Source organism: Zalophus californianus, chromosome 3 (genome assembly GCF_009762305.2).
Source record: "Zalophus californianus isolate mZalCal1 chromosome 3, mZalCal1.pri.v2, whole genome shotgun sequence".
Taxonomy (NCBI): Eukaryota; Metazoa; Chordata; class Mammalia; order Carnivora; family Otariidae; genus Zalophus; species Zalophus californianus.
Window position 1 is genome coordinate 187,073,040 of NC_045597.1, and position 15,433 is coordinate 187,088,472.

A 15,433-nucleotide genomic window follows, 5' to 3' on the forward strand; every position below is an offset into this window, starting at 1 on the left:
CACCTGTATTTTATTAGTACTTGTCAAAATACAGTTTCTGGTGAGGAAAAGCACCTCCCACAGATGGCCTCCACCACACTGAACTTGAACAAGATAAGCAAGGTCCTCTAGCAAGAGGAGGAAGTTAGGGTTACCCCTGACCAAAGATGGGTATGTTGAGGCAGACCAGGGCAGGGCATGATGGCAGATCACTGCCGGCCCCTGCATAGTTCTGGGCTTTGGAATTCCTCATGTAATGATCGGCTGTGGTATGAAACAGAGATGGGAGGGAGATAGAGCAGCCCAAGAACAAGGCCCACGCCAGAAACTCGGCGAGGCGCTCGGCAGGCCCCTCCCTCCCCACGCCCCTCACCCAGAGGTGGCCTGGTCAGACTGCAGCCAGGGCAAGGAGGTGAATGGCACAGCGCAGACACCAGGGGAAGGCACAGGAGTGGAGGAGCGAACCAGGGATGGGAGCCGAGTGGCGTGAGCAGGGCCCGGTGTCTCCTCCCCCAAGGCAGGTGGCCAAGCGAGGCAGAGATTTCCTGGGCGACCCGGAGGGGAGGGGAATGAAAACGCCCCCGTCCGGCCACCTGCTCCTCGTTGCCAGAGCAGGAGCCCAGGTTGGGGCCTGGTGAGAAACGAGACTGGAACGGAAAACTGGGGCAGTCAGACGGGGTGACGGCAAACAAAGGCCTCTCTCCGGGAGAGAAACGCCGGCTGGCCGGGGGTCGCGCTCAGGCCGCGCGGGACCCTCGCCGGCCGCCCGAGGCCAGGCGGCGCAGCTTTCTCGGCTGGGGTCGGCCCCCTTCCGCCGGAGCTGGGGGCTGGAGAACGGGGGGGGGGGGGGGGGCGGGGGGGACACAGCGCCGAGGCGGGGCCGAGGGCGCGGCCCGGCGGGCGAGGGGCGGTGAGGACAGCCCCCGCCCCGCCCCGCCGTGTCCCTGGCGACCGAGACCTCAGCGCCAGGGCGGGGGCCGCGCGAGGGTGAGTCTACGCCGGTTGCTACGCAACGGCCGGGTGACGTCAGGCGATTGAGTTTGGTTCCCAAGGTAACTGGCCGGGCAGCTGGGCCGGGAACTATTTGTGTCTGTCCCCAGAGGGGCTGCGGAGCCTCCGGGGTCTGGCGCAGCGGAGGAAATGCGCTGCTGGCCCGCGGGCAGGCGGGGGGACAGAACACAGAGGCCCTTTCAGCTCTCGGAGGCCGGCGACCCAGGCGGGGCGGCGTGTGCGCCCTACGGGAGGACGCCCCCCCTCCGCTCCCTGTCGCCCCCGTTTTCTCCCCACGCCTGAGGGGGAGGCCCCTGGATCGACGGGCTTTGTCCTACTTCTAAACGCTCTCCTGGGTAAACTCTAGGAAGAAAGGGGCTTCTGTCTGTAGCGGCCCGGCCCTCACTGCACACAGTAGGCGCTCAGCACGGCATTCCCGTGGGACCGTGGACGTTCGCTGCCCTCTCAGAACCGCCGGACGCCACCAGCACTCAGAACCCCGCGTCAGGTTCTGGCCTCCCAACGCCTCCGTACCTGGCCTCCGTGCCCCGGTGAGCTCATCAGCAGATTGGCTCCATGATTTGGGGGGACCACAATGCAAAATTAAATGAGAGGCCCCTTGGTCAAAAATGACCGAGGGACAATGTAGGAAACAAGCCCCAGTCCTGCCCACTGAGGACGAACTGCAAGAGCGTGAAAGTGACACGTCCGTGGGTAAACTGAGGCAGGGGACATCAGTCACAGAGGAGAGAAGATAAGGCTCAAATCTGGAGTGGAAGGAGGTGAGGGACAAGACACAGCAGGAGCAGAAAGACCATCAGGTGTGCAAAACCAAAGCAGTGACCTAAATCTGAGCAGTGACCAGCTCAAATCAGAGCTGGCCTCAGGTTGCCTGGGGGACCCCTAGGGCTTCAGAGGGGTGCAACTGGGTCTCAGGACTTAGGCGATGCAGTCTAGCCAGGCCTCTCAGGCTCTTCCCTCCTAATGACACCTGTTGCAAGAGGGTAACATCAAGCCTCCCACAGTCTATCTCCAGGGAGCCACCACCACCTCCCCCAGCACAATGGGCCAGACCAGGCTGCATCTAGGAACATGGATATCTGGACCCAGGTCTCAGAGAACTGGTATGCATTGACATGGAGACCAGCTATTTGCCCAGGAGTCAGGGTACGCTCTGTCTGTCCCACCCAAGGGAAGCATCTGCCCCATCCCTATAAACCTTCACTTTTGTCAATAGTCTGACTGCTGGCCAGGGGCTCTGAGGACCAGAGGTGTCTGGGCTGTCTTTCCTGGGTAGTGAATTTCCACAGCCTGATCCTCACTTGAGAAAAGCCTGCAGCCCTCATGCTCTCCTCTCCTCTGGGTGAAGCAGGCTCCGTGATCCCCATTTCACACACATGACCTGTTCTAGGAGGCACCCAGGCTCACCTCCCACGCACATTCGCCAGACTCTCCCAAAGGATTCCTTGAGAATGGGCCCCTGGGCCTAGGAACCAGAGCTGGTGCGCAGAACCAGCTACACAATTTTGGGGGCCTAGGGCAAAATGAAAATGCAAGGTCCCTTGTTTAAAAACTATTAAGAATGTCAAAATGGGGCGGGGGGCATCTGGCTGGCTCAGCTGGAAGAGCATGAGGCTCTTGATCTCGGGGTCATGAGTTTGAGCCCCACGTTGGGTGTAGGCATTACTTAAAAATAAATTTAAAAATGTCAAGATGGTGACAATAGAGCATTGAACTAAGCATTGGGGCCCTGGGTGACTGCATGGGTTGTACACTCACAAAACCCGCACCACCCAGCTGGCAAGTCCTAGACGCCAAGCAAGGTGTCTTCTGGCACAGAGTCCAATCTGCTCCCTCTGTCAGGGTCCATCTGTTGGCTTCTCCTAGTGCTACGGCCGGCCACCTCTGGGGGTACTTTCCTAACCACCCATTCAACAAAAACTGAGCTGAGTTTCCTCAGGCCCACCAGATATCGCATGGAGGGGATGCGTCCAGTGCTTTCCCATCAAAGGATCCAAATCACAGAATACTCCCAGAAATGTTCATTTTTGCAAATGCTGGATGATTGGTTCTCTATTTTCAGCTGAAGAACACTTGCTCTTGAAAAAATATATAAGGGGCATCTCTGTAAGATGCTGAAATGTGAAATGTAGCAGCTGATTGATGAGGGTTTGGCACGAATCAACACTCAAATAATATATAAGAACAAAAGTCAAGCGTGTGTTTGTAGCCTCTTAAGGTCTATGCCACACCCACAGTTCATCTCAGTCTGCCCTCAGGGAACCAGGGAAGGGAACCTCTGCCTCAGCGCATTGGATTCACCTTCACCCTAAGATCAGGCCCCGCAATGGGGAAAGTGGTGAAAGACCTCCCCTGCCTGGGAGCTCCCCAGGGGTCAGCGGGGCCTGAAGCCCTACTTCTCCCGCCACCTTCCCGACCCTTCCACAGATGTGACCCCAGGAGAGCTCCCTGATAAACTTCCTGTACACTAGTCTATGAAGTCTCTCACCCACTGAAGGCACCCATGGGCCCCTCCCACCTCTTTAACTGCCCTATAACAGTTGTTCTTTCATTTGTTCAACAGATCTTCACTGAAGGCCTACTATGCACCAGATGGTGTTATAAGTCCTGGGGGTAAAGCAGAATAAGGCAAGCAAACACCTCTGCCTTCGTGGAGCAGACATAAAGCAACCAAAAATATAATGCAATAACATCGAACTTAGAAGTTCTATTAAAAATAAACAACAACAGGCTCTCTGCTCCTCCCCGTTCAACAGACAGCCACGTATTCTGGTGCAGTGCCAGCCGCGTCCCTGAGACACGATGGTGAAGGTCAGAGTGAACGGATTTGGCCGTATTGGGCGCCTGGTCACCAGGGCTGCTTTTAACTCTGGCAAAGTGGATATTGTCGCCACCAATGACCCCTTCATTGACCTTAACTACATGGTCTACATGTTCCAGTATGATTCCACCCATGGCAAATTCCACGGTACGGTCAAGGCTGAGAACAGGAAGCTTGTCATCAATGGAAAGTCCATCTCCATCTTCCAGGAGCGAGATCCCACCAACATCAAATGGGGTGATGCTGGTGCTGAGTATGTTGTGGAGTCCACTGGGGTCTTCACCACCATGGAGAAGGCTGGGGCTCACTTGAAGGGCGGGTCCAAGAGGGTCATCATCTCTGCTCCCTCTGCCAATGCCCCCATGTTCGTGATGGGTGTGAACCATGAGAAGTATGACAACTCCCTCAAGATTGTCAGCAATGCCTCCTGCACCACCAACTGCTTGGCTCCTCTGGCCAAGGTCATCCATGACAACTTCGGCATCATGGAGGAACTCATGACCACCGTCCATGCCATCACTGCCACCCAGAAGACCGTGGACGGTCCCTCTGGGAAGCTATGGCGCGACGGCCGAGGGGCTGCCCAGAACATCATCCCTGCTTCCACTGGCGCTGCCAAGGCTGTGGGCAAGGTCATCCCTGAGCTGAACGGGAAGCTCACTGGCATGGCCTTCCGTGTCCCCACCCCCAACGTGTCCGTCGTGGATCTGACCTGCCGCCTGGAGAAAGCTGCCAAATACTACGACATCAAGAAGGTGGTGAAGCAGGCGTCAGAGGGCCCCCTCAAGGGCATCCTGGGGTACACTGAGGACCAGGTTGTCTCCTGCAACTTCAACAGTGACACCCACTCCTCCACCTTCGATGCCGGGGCTGGCATTGCTCTCAACGACCACTTTGTCAAGCTCATTTCCTGGTATGACAATGAATTTGGCTACAGCAACCGGGTGGTGGACCTTATGGTCCACATGGCCTCCAAGGAGTAAGAGCCCCCTGGACCACCAGCCCCAGCGAGAGCAAGAGGAAGAGAGAGGCCCTCAGCTGCTGGGGAGTCCCTGCCCCAACTTATCCCACAAAACACTGAGAATCTCCCGACCTCCACCGTTTCCATCCCAGACCCCCTGAAGAAGGGGAGGGGCTTGGGGAGCCCTACCTTGTCATGTACGCTATACTGTACCCAGCCAAAAAATAAATAAATAATAAACAACAACAGAATGATACAATAAAGAATATCTGATCTGGGCGCCTGCATGGCTCAGTCGTTAAGCGTCTGCCTTCGGCTCAGGTCATGATCCCAGGGTCCTGGGATCGAGCCCCGCACCGGGCTCCCTGCTCGGCAGGAAGCCTGCTTCTCCCTCTCCCACTCCCCCTGCTTGTGTTCCTGCTCTCGCTCTCTCTCTCTCTCTGTCAAATAAAATCTTTAAAAAAAAAAAAAAAAGAATATCTGATCTGAGCTGGGGGCAGCTACTTTAGATCAAACTTCCTCTGGGTCAAGGAAGGCCTCTCTGAGGAGGCAATATGAGGCCAGGCACTCACCAGTTTGAAGGACAAGCATCAGCCAGGCAAGTTCAAAGGCTCTCAGGTAGGAAGTTGGGATGTTGGGTTCACAGAAACAAATGGTCCTAGAATAAAGCAAGCAATGGGAGGGGCACTTTGGTGGCTCAGTTGGTTAAGCTGCTGCCTTTGGCTCAGGTCATGATCCTGGAGTCCCAGGATCCAGTCCCGCATCAGGCTCCCCTCTCAGCGGGAAGCCTGCTTCTCCCTCTGACCCGCCCCCCTCTTGTGCTCTCTCTCTCAAACAAATAAATAAATCTTTTTTAAAAAGCCAGCAATGGGAGATGAGGTCAGAGGCAAAGCCAGATGATTCAGGGCCTGGAAGAAGAATCCAGAAGAATTCAGCCCTTATTCCGAGTGAGGTGGGAGCCATTGGGCAGTTTTAAGCAGGGCAATTATAGCAGTCACCTGTTTAAAGCCTCACTCTGGCTACTGGACAGAGACAGGACTCACCACATGTTTCACCTGCTCTTTGGCACATGTTTACCCTTTGGCCTGATTGTTACTAACTGGTGTTTGTGCAATAGCCTCTCTGCTCCTTGAGGTTGGAGGCGAGTCCTGGGACTTGTTTGGATCCCCGCACCACCTTGCACTGAGTAGATGCTCAATCAATATTTACAGGTCAACCAGCTGACCCATCTGTGTCCCCAGTGATTTTCTGGAGTCTTGTTTCTTGGACCAGCATCAGCACCACCTGGGAGCTTAGAGGAAAGGTAGAAACCCAGGCCCCACCCAGGCCTCCTGAATCATAATCTAAAATTTAATAAGATCCCCCAGAAATTCGGATGCATGGTAAAGTTTGAGAAGCATTTCTAAAGAGTAGAATAACTAGAGGGCCAGCCAAGGAGGTGGGGAAGGTGGGAGGTGACCCAGGAGGTGAACCCAGGTGCACACAGTGGACTCACTTGGGGACTCTCCCTTAAAGGTTACAACCACCCTGAGTCACTGAGTCTGAGAGGAGCTCGGACCAGTAGTAGTAAAGCTAATACTTAGTTGGTGCTTTCTATGTGTCAGACACTGGTTTCTCAATCTTTTACTTGCATTAACTAATTCAGTCTTCACGACAGCCCTCTAAAGCAGTACTATCACAACCACCATGCCCATATTGCAGATGAAGAAACCGAGGCCCCGTGAGGTTGAGGTTATTCCAGAATGTTCAGCAGGTACACACACATTTGGTGGTGCCCGGCGGTTAGAGCAGGGCCTGTTCTGATTGGTCGCTGCCGGCCCTACTGGTTATTCAATGTTTTGAACGTCGCCCTGGTTACGGAGCTGCATGGAAGAAGACTCAGGATCCAAATCAGTCCACCGCGCTGGAGCCACACTCCAAACCACGATCCTCTATCCAACTAACGCTATCACCACCCAGAAACAACACACCTCAGGGACAAATAATGTGTGTCAAAATGTTTTGCAAGCTATAAAACCCAGTATGATTCCTAAGTGCGTAGATTCCTCCGGGGCAGAATTGAGAGAAGCCTGTTAAAGCTGCAGAAGCTGGGCCGCCAGAGGTCAGAGGAGAGACTGCTATGGGGGAGCAGCATTTTCTCTGCTTGCTCCAAGGAGAAACTGAATCAGAAGGAAAGGCCTCCCTGAGTGGAGCCCCCACGATCAGCCCTGGGGAGGCTCTAACTTGCCAGATACCCTCAAGCACTAATCACGTTAGCCTGGGCGTGTCTTCAAGGACTGACGGGACCCTACTGGTATCGACCACTAGAGGGCGCTGCTCCCCAGCCTTCGCCCCACTGGACCCCACCTGCTGACAAGAAACTAGGACTTGGAAGGAGTCCTAGCGAGCAAGCACCAGGGACTTCGAGAAATGGAAAAGGAGGGAAGGCATGATGGAAGGGGGGCTTATACACCCTTTCAATCCCCAGAACACTCTGGTGCAGGAGCTCTTGTTCCCATTTTACAGATGAGTAATCTGAGGGCCACAGATGTTGGACAAGATCCCCCAAACCAGGAAGTTAAGGAGAGGCAGGGCTGGGTCATCTGATTCCAACCTCAGTTCCCAAGGGGCCCACAAGTAGATGTCAGCTCGTCTGACCCTGTCATGTCGCTGGTGTCCCTGCTTCTGTTGACCCTGTGTTCTGAGCGGAAGCCAGAACCTCTACCTGGCTGTATTTTCCTGCTGTATTCCAGCAACAGTTCCAACAGCCAGCACTCATAAAAACGGCCCCTTCCTGAAACTTTTGAGGTCATGGTCTCCTGCTTCATTGTCCTCCGGCCTTCAGGGACCCCCACCTGCCGCCCCAACACAGCAGCCTCCGACTCTGGCAGATTCTGGGGTCTCCTCTGATCCCTGACCCTCTGATCCTAGCCTCAAATTCTACATCCCTTCCCCACCTTAGGGACCCCACAGGTTTAGGCTTTGCCCCCTGGCACCCCACGGCAGGGAGCAGCACAAATAAACAAGGGGACATTTGAACCAAGAAGAGCCTGTGGTTGCGGCCAAAGACTTTTTTCTCCCACCAACTCCTTTTATGGCCTCTGGGTCCAGTTCCTTCTTCATAACAAGTCAGAGCTGGAAAAGGCCTCGGAGTCGTTAGGTCCAACGTGAACCAACACTTTCCTTTTCTACATAAAAAAAATCCCCGCCGTGCTGCAACCAGGGTCACAAGACGAACTAGGCCAGGGCAGGAAGCGTCCCGCACAGGAGGGAAACTCCAGTCCAGGGCGGAACCTGGGCACCTTGTCTGCCCAGGTGGCCCAGTCCCCGCACCTGCAATACGGAGTGGGGGTGGGGGCCCAACCGCCGCTTCGACTAAGGCCCCGCCCCCAGCTTCTGAGCTTCTGTATCCAAACCCCGGGACCGCCCTAACGAACATCTCTTTCGGCCCCTCTCGGTCGGCCTCTTTCTTTCGCTCTGCCCTGGGAGCTATGGTCAGCCCGCGTGTCTGTGCGCACGTGCGTGTAAATGATCCTGTATGTGCAGGAGGAGCGTGTGTGCGCCTCGGAGCGCGCGTCCGGGCCGATGCGCGGGTCTGCGTGCGCCCCCTACGGGCTGGCCACCCCCGGCTGCCGCAGCTGCCAGGGGGCTGTATGCAGCGCTGCGTGTGCCGGGCGGGTACCAGCCCGGGCCACCCTTCCCTCGCCTCGCGACCGAAAGCATCCACACCATGGGGGCTGCTGGTTCTCTGGCCCCAGGCACGGGCCTCCCTTCCCGATCCAGCATTTTCTGTTTTCCCGGGCCTCCACCCCACCCCACCCCACCCCACCCCACCCCCGCCCTCCGCCCGCCAGGAGCGCTCCGGGGCGGGGGCTGAGAACAGCCCCGCCCGGACCGGCCGGCGAGGGTGGCAGGGCTGCGGGGCGCGCGCCTCCTCTACCCTGCCGCCCCCGCCCCGGCGCCCTGTTGGGTTTTTCCATGACTGCATCCGGCCGCGGGCCGCCTTTGTTCCCGCCGTCCTTACGAGCTGGCCCGCCTCTCCTATGCGCGCCGGGGTTTTTCCAGGGCTCAACTGGAGCATGGCGGAGGCGCGTCCTGCGTCCCGGGTCGGGCGGCGCCCCCCCCCCCCCCCCCCCCGGCAGGACCCCCCGCGATCACCAGCGGGAAGCCGAGTCCTCTCCGGACATTATGCTCCGTCCCTCCTGTCCCCAAAGCCAAGGCCTGCGGCCCTTGTGCACAATTGGGTACATTTGTGCGCAAAGTTGACCTCCCGGCCCGCGCGCCTCCGCTCTTCGGGAAGCGCGTTTGGTGCCCCATGTCCCTCCCCTGGCTGCGCGTTGTGCGGCGGTCAGATGGGTGCAGTGTTGGCGGAGCTAGAGCCGGGCCGCCCGGGCCTCCGGCTTGTAGAAGGGCCTCACATTTCCCCTAGAGAGCAGGAGGCGCAGTCGCGGAGGGAGGAGGCCTGGCCTGGCCGACCCCACTGCAGAGGGGAACCCAGGCGCGCACCGGGCCAGGCAGAGCTGGGAGACACCGAGTGTCCACCGCGTGCAGGAGGCCCCCGCCCCCACGGGAAACAGGGCACACTCGTAGCAGCAAGAGCCAGAGCGCGGGGGACTCCTCTGGGCCATGAGCCCCCTCCCCAACATCAGGAAGGAAGGGGAGCTAGGCGGGAAAGGGGGAGGGTGTTCTAGGGCGTGAGAGCAGGCACGGGATCCTCACGGGCCGCGTGGGCACTGTGTGCCCGCAGCCCCATCCTGTCCACACTGCCGGATCCAGTCGGCCCCCGCGGAGCTCCGTTCAGTTTGGTCCCTGTCGAACGGTGGCGTTGCGCCCCCAGGGAGCCTCTCAGCTGTTACTCGGCCATGTTGGCGGGAAAAGTGGAGGAAGCACTGTGTTTGCTTCTGAGTGAGGCTTGCTGAGCCCCACCACAGAAGGCAGACTCTCAAGGTGGCCTCCAGCCCGGGGTATGGGGGGTGAGGGGGGCGTCTGGGCAGAGCAAGCGGTTCTGCATTAAGCGGGTGTCTGGCTGTGGGGCGGGGGTTGGAGTCCCTGGCTGGCCCCTCTCCACAGCCGGACAGGAGGCGGCCCCACGTGGCTAAAGATCAAGAGGTAGGGGTGGGAGGAGGAGGAAGGATAAGGAACCATCCAGATCCAGGGAGGCCCAGGGCGCTCTCTCTGTGGGGGTTGGGGGGAGTGCCGGCTCCTTTTCTCCTCCTCTGGTGCCTTATCTTGTTTTCTCAGCAGTCATGGGGGAGCCTGACCACCCTGAAAGGGTGGCTGGAAGCAGGACGGAATCCAGGGCCCCCAGTGGTGGCATCCTGGCTTCTCCTTTCTTCTTACCACACCCTGCAAAGGGGTGCAAGTCGAGTTCAAGGTCTTAGGCAATAGGAGTGGTTCAAATGGCACACCACAGTTCTTACCAGTCCTACCTGGCTGGCGTTGGCAGTGGGGACAGCAGGTTGGAAAGACAATCTGTCTGCTGGCATCAGCACTCTGCTGTGCCTTTGTCCCCAGTCGTCTTTTTTTTTTTTTTTAATTTTTATTTATTTGACAGAGAGACACAGTGAGAGAGGGAACACAAGCAGGGGCAGAGGGAGAGGGAGAAGCAGGCTTCCCGCTGAGCAGGGAGGGGGGGCTCGATCCAAGGACCCTGGGATTATGACCTGACCCGAAGGCAGATGCTTAACGACTGAGCCACCCAGGCGCCCCTAAGTGGCTAAGTTTTGATTCCAGCCCAGGTCACCTGGTTTCAGAGCCCGTGCTGTTAGGCTGTACTAGTCCAATTTTACACTAGCAGAATTGGGAAACAGTACCCATGTACATAGCTCAGCTGCAAAGTAGGAGAAATCATAGGTGTTGGGGGTAGGAGACATTTTTCTAGGGAAGGGCCCACATTCATAATAGTGATGTCTGACCTAGCTCCCACTTTGTGGCTGTTACAATTGGTATATGGCTTTTTTAAATTACATATGTTAATCGAGAAATTTATGACAAGCCAATAATTACCTCGATGGTAGAAAACTCCAGGTCCTTTCAGCAGTAATGCGAATCCTAGGACATTTCTTTTTTTTTTTTTTTAAGATTTTATTTATTTATTTGAGAGAGAGAATGAGAGATAGAGAGCATGAGAGTCAGAGGGAGAAGCAGACTCCCTGCTGAGCAGGGAGCCAATGTGGGACTCGATCCCGGGACTCCAGGATCATGACCTGAGCCGAAGGCCGTCGCCCAACCGACTGAGCCACCCAGGCGCCCCACTAGGACACTTCATTTCATGTTTATTGACTTGTTTTTTTGCCCAGCCCTGCGGCAGATGCTGTGGGGGCAGGGAGAGCATTCTTGGGTGGCGGAGAACTCACTTCGCTGCCTTCTTGTGACAATATCTATGTCTATGTAATGGTGATATCTTTAAGTGCCAGCAATGGCTAGTTTAATTAACTAGCCATTAATAGCTGATGGGCAGACCCGGATGGTCCCATGATCTTTTTGCCTCTCTAAACCCAGCTGGCTGAATGAGGGTGGGACTTGTTCTACTCAATGGAATAAGGCAAAGGTGACGGGATGGCTCTGGTCAAGTGCATCTGATTACATTATATGAGATTGCAATGACCATCTCACTCTGATACTTCCCTTCACTGGCTTTGAAGAAGCAAGCTGGGAGCACCTGCGTGGCTCAGTCAGTAGGCCTCTGCCTTCGGCTCAAGTCATGATCCCAGGGTCCTGGGATCAAGCCCCGCGTCGGGCTCCTTGCTCGGCGGGAAGCCTGCTTCTCCCTCTCCCACTCCCCCTGCTTGTGTTCCCTCTCTGGCTGTCTCTCTCTCTCTCTGTCAAATAAGTAAAATATTAAAAAAAAAGAAGGAGGAGGAGGAGGAGGAGGCTGCCGTGTTGTGCACCGCCTACAGAGAGATACCAGCTGACACAGGCGAGAAACTGAGGTCTCTGCCCAACAGCTTGCAAGGAATTGAACCCTGCCGTCGACCACTGGAGCATGCAAGCAGATCCTGCCCCCGTCAGGCCTCAGATCAAAGTCCGGCAGAAGATCCAGTTAACCCTTGCCCAGACTTCCAGGGAGAAACTGGAAGCTAATACGTGTGTATTGTGTTGAGATATTACATCTGATGTATTGTTATGCAAGAGCAGAGCACTAATGCAGAATCTGTTAGGGGAAAGGTCCTGCAAGGGACTATGAAGGGATGCGGAAAAAGTGTAAGGGATTCCGCACTTCAGGAGCTCCCAGGCAGCCGAGGTGAGAAAGGAAACATGGCATGGTTTCACTCTGACAAAAGGAAAGTCATGTTTCTGAAGAGGCTACTTGGCTCCTGAGTCTAAGAATTTGTCACATGGACTCTAGAGTCTATGAACAGCGTGCAGAGTCTGCAAGGCTCGCACCTACCTGCAGCTCAAGATTCCCCCCCCTCATTCTGCCTCCCTTCCTGCCTGGCCTCTTGCCACATCACTGCCCTCATTCTGGACTGCTCTTCTCCCTTCTCTGCTCACTGACTCCTCCATTTCAAGGACCAGCTTGACCTGCGGCCTCTTCTAGGAAGCTTTCTTTAATTCCCTGGCAGAATTAACCACTTCCTTTTGATTTCCCAAATGTTTGTTATCAAAGGCATCACCTTGTATTATTTGTTTCTGATTTTTTTTTTTTTTTTTTTACTGAGCACCTACTAAGTACTAGGCTTCCTGTTAGGTGCAAGAGATACTGTCAGATATAGCACAGAGCTGTCCTTGGGGCTTAAGGCCTGGTGGTGGCTGTACCCATCACAGGCCCATCCTTTCCTGCACCTAGGCCAGGCCCCACCTCTGCATCCTTGGCACTCAGCAAACACGGCCACTGTCTTCCTGTCAATTAAGGCTCTTCAGGCTTTCCTCTGGTATCTCATGAGGGGTTCCTGGCCTCGTGACAGGCTTTTTGGGGAGTGAGTCAACTGTCAAATATGCTCCCAAGTAGCTGAATCAGTTGGCCATTACGATTTAGGGATGTCCTTGGGAACTCCACATTCAACATGTAGACAGCAAATGTCAGCAGAAATGGACTTAGTTTACCTGTAATTGATATAGGGCTTTGGGGACTGTTAATAGATGCAGTGGCATTTTAAGGTTGTTCGAGGCTCCACGGTATGGGGAGATTGTGATCTCCTGTGCCAGTGATAGGAGATGTATGCATCTAATTTATCTAAAAATTGAAGGACGTTAGCAGAACGTTAGAAAGAAAGGAGGCCAAGACATGGCCTTATTAGTCCTTGTTGCCTGGCACTTCTGCTAGGAGTTTATAAAATGGGATTTTCAATTCCCTTGTAACCTGTGGCAGCCCGAACTAACATGACTTCAAAGGCTGCTGCCCATGCTGTCAGGTGGAGTTCGGAAATGTCTGCGGGCCCCGGAGGGCACAGACTGGCATTTGGCTGTTGACGACAGAGTGGCTGCTCCATCCTTTCACTGCGCGCCCCCCCAAATTCCCAGCCAATCCTAGGCAAATGTTTGGCCCCTTGTTTTCTGTTTCCTGGAGAGTCTCCTTCCCCAAGCATCCTGGCCCCACAGGGGGAAGGGATTGTACCCCCAGGCCCCCCATCAGTAGGGTCCTAGCAGCCCATCCAGGGGCTGCCCTCCAGATTCTGCATCTTGCTGTATATCTGATGGATTTCTCGGGCTGTGGCCCATCTTGCCCCTGGGGCCTCCATTATCTCTGCTTAGAATTTCCAAGCCACTCCCCCAATCCTCCAATGGGAACTCCCACCCCACCTCCAGACATAGACCAGGGCTTCTAGGGGTCCTTTTTTGGAGTATGATGAGCTTCCTGGAATCCAACCAGAGTTCTGCTTCATTCCCTGGAACTTGTTTATTGTGGACTGTGGCCTCTCCCCGGGGTGGTGGTGAGCCTTCTCCCCAGGGTGGTGGTGAGCCTTCTCCCCAGTGATGAGGAGCCAGCCTCTTGTTTTGTTTCCTCACTGCCCCGGTTTGCCCTCCTTCCCTCCTGGGCAGAGCGGATGACCCCCCTTTAATTTCAGCTGCAGGGGAAAACGTCTTAGGAATGGCCCAGAAAGCTGCCCCTCAGCCCCATAATCTAAAAGACCCTCCCGTGAACAGTGCCCCTCCTAGCCTATCCCCTCCCCCAGCCTCCCTAGAGCTGGACCATTTTTAGGGTCCTATCTTCATACCCATTTTTCTGATTCATCCATGGAGTTTGGTGACCCGAGTTTTGCCTGATGTCTTGGCTGAGGGCCTGGCAAGCTTTGACTCCCCTCTCAGACTCGGCACGAAGTTCTAGAAGGACTGCCTGCTGCTGCACTCTGTGTGTGCCCGGTCCCAAACCCCACTCCCAGCACGTCACTCCACTGAGGCCACACTGAAGACATCTCCCCAGGCTCTGGTCTCTTCCTGAATCAGACAGTTCTGCCCCAGGCAGTTTCCATCTGATGGTGTGGGATTAATAAACACAGCAGGAAGTCTTTGTTCTTGAAAAAGAAAGAAAGTTCTCTTTAAAAAAAAAAAAAATAGTTATGCACATAACAAAACATTCAAAAAGCCAAAAAAAAAAAAAATTCTCTCCAATACCCTTGTTCTTCAGTTCCATTCTGTACAGGTAAATATTTTTGGTGTTTCTTGTTTCTTCCAGACATTTCTAAGCCCTCACCCCGCCTCGCACCCCCATCCACACCACGGAACAAAAAGCCCTGATTTGGAGTGTTTGCCAATTTTCATGGTGTAAATACTCCCAACCATGGCTGATTTCGAGCTACCAACGTGATGTCCGTGAACGCGGAGTTAAGAAATAGGCAGGATCAGCTAGGGATGGGAACCAGCTCCAGCTCTCCTTGGTAAAATTACGTGTACATCATTAAACACACAGCCAGACACACACAAATGGAATCATAGGACACCTACACTTTCCCTCTTATATTGTACTGAACCAACTTCCCGGCAAGATGAAGCCAAGTATAGCAAGCCCCACCGTGGAGTGGATTTATCGACCCATCTGTTCCTCAGGGAAGACAATAGATGGGGACAGTCTGTCATTGAGAAGCATGAGGCAGAAAACTATGAAGGGGCATCAGGTAAACCACAGGGTTAAGAGCTTTTAAGAACCTAATGAGTGAGGGGCACCTGGGTGGCTCAGTTGTTAAGCGTCTGCCTTCAGCTCAGGTCATGATCCCAGGGTCCTGGGATCGAGCCCCACATCGGGCTCCCTGCTCAGCGGGGAGACTGCTTCTCCCTCTCCCACTCCCCCTGCTTGTGTTCCCTCTCTCGCTGTGTCTCTCTCTGTCAAATAAATAAATAAAATCTAAAAAAAAAAAGAAAGAAAGAAATTAAGAACCTAATGAGTGAGGTGTCATTTTCGAAGAATAAAAACTTCGGTTTGAGTAAATCTTGAAGAAACAACATCTTAATTGCTAATGGAGTACTTAGGAGTTAAATGAACCCTTCATTCAGGACAGGATTTAAACAGTTCTGCCAGAAACAAACAACAACAACAAACAAAAACAAAACGTTTCACCTAGCTCCTTTTAAAAACTTCAAATGATTAATATAACTATTTTATGTCAGCAATACTTTAATAATAAAGAAAAATATATTGATTAATACAAAAAATAAAAACCAACTTCAAATGATTGATCCAATTTCCCAGCTAGAGAGAACTGAGGAATCTAAAAACCTGGAGAGAGGAGCCAAATGAGGGGAGT

General features: G+C 54.4%; 1 protein-coding gene across 5 annotated transcripts; it reads left to right on the top strand.

Moving 5' to 3' along the window:
- The first annotated feature begins 534 nt into the window (after window positions 1-534).
- LOC113920765 (glyceraldehyde-3-phosphate dehydrogenase-like) lies at window positions 535-5,096 on the top strand. 5 transcript variants are annotated; one of them, XM_027591086.2, is made up of 3 exons: window positions 535-613; window positions 1,337-1,520; window positions 3,554-5,096. In XM_027591086.2, the coding sequence occupies exon 3, from the start codon at window positions 3,793-3,795 to the stop codon at window positions 4,792-4,794; it is 1,002 nt and encodes a 333-aa protein (XP_027446887.1). In that variant the 5' UTR covers window positions 535-613; window positions 1,337-1,520; window positions 3,554-3,792; the 3' UTR covers window positions 4,795-5,096. The 5 variants fall into 5 exon arrangements, with proteins under 5 accessions (XP_027446887.1, XP_027446889.1, XP_027446890.1 ...); XM_027591088.2 differs by lacking the exon at window positions 535-613 and adding an exon at window positions 927-1,031; XM_027591089.2 differs by lacking the exons at window positions 535-613; window positions 1,337-1,520 and adding an exon at window positions 1,527-1,790.
- The last annotated feature ends 10,337 nt before the right edge of the window (window positions 5,097-15,433 follow it).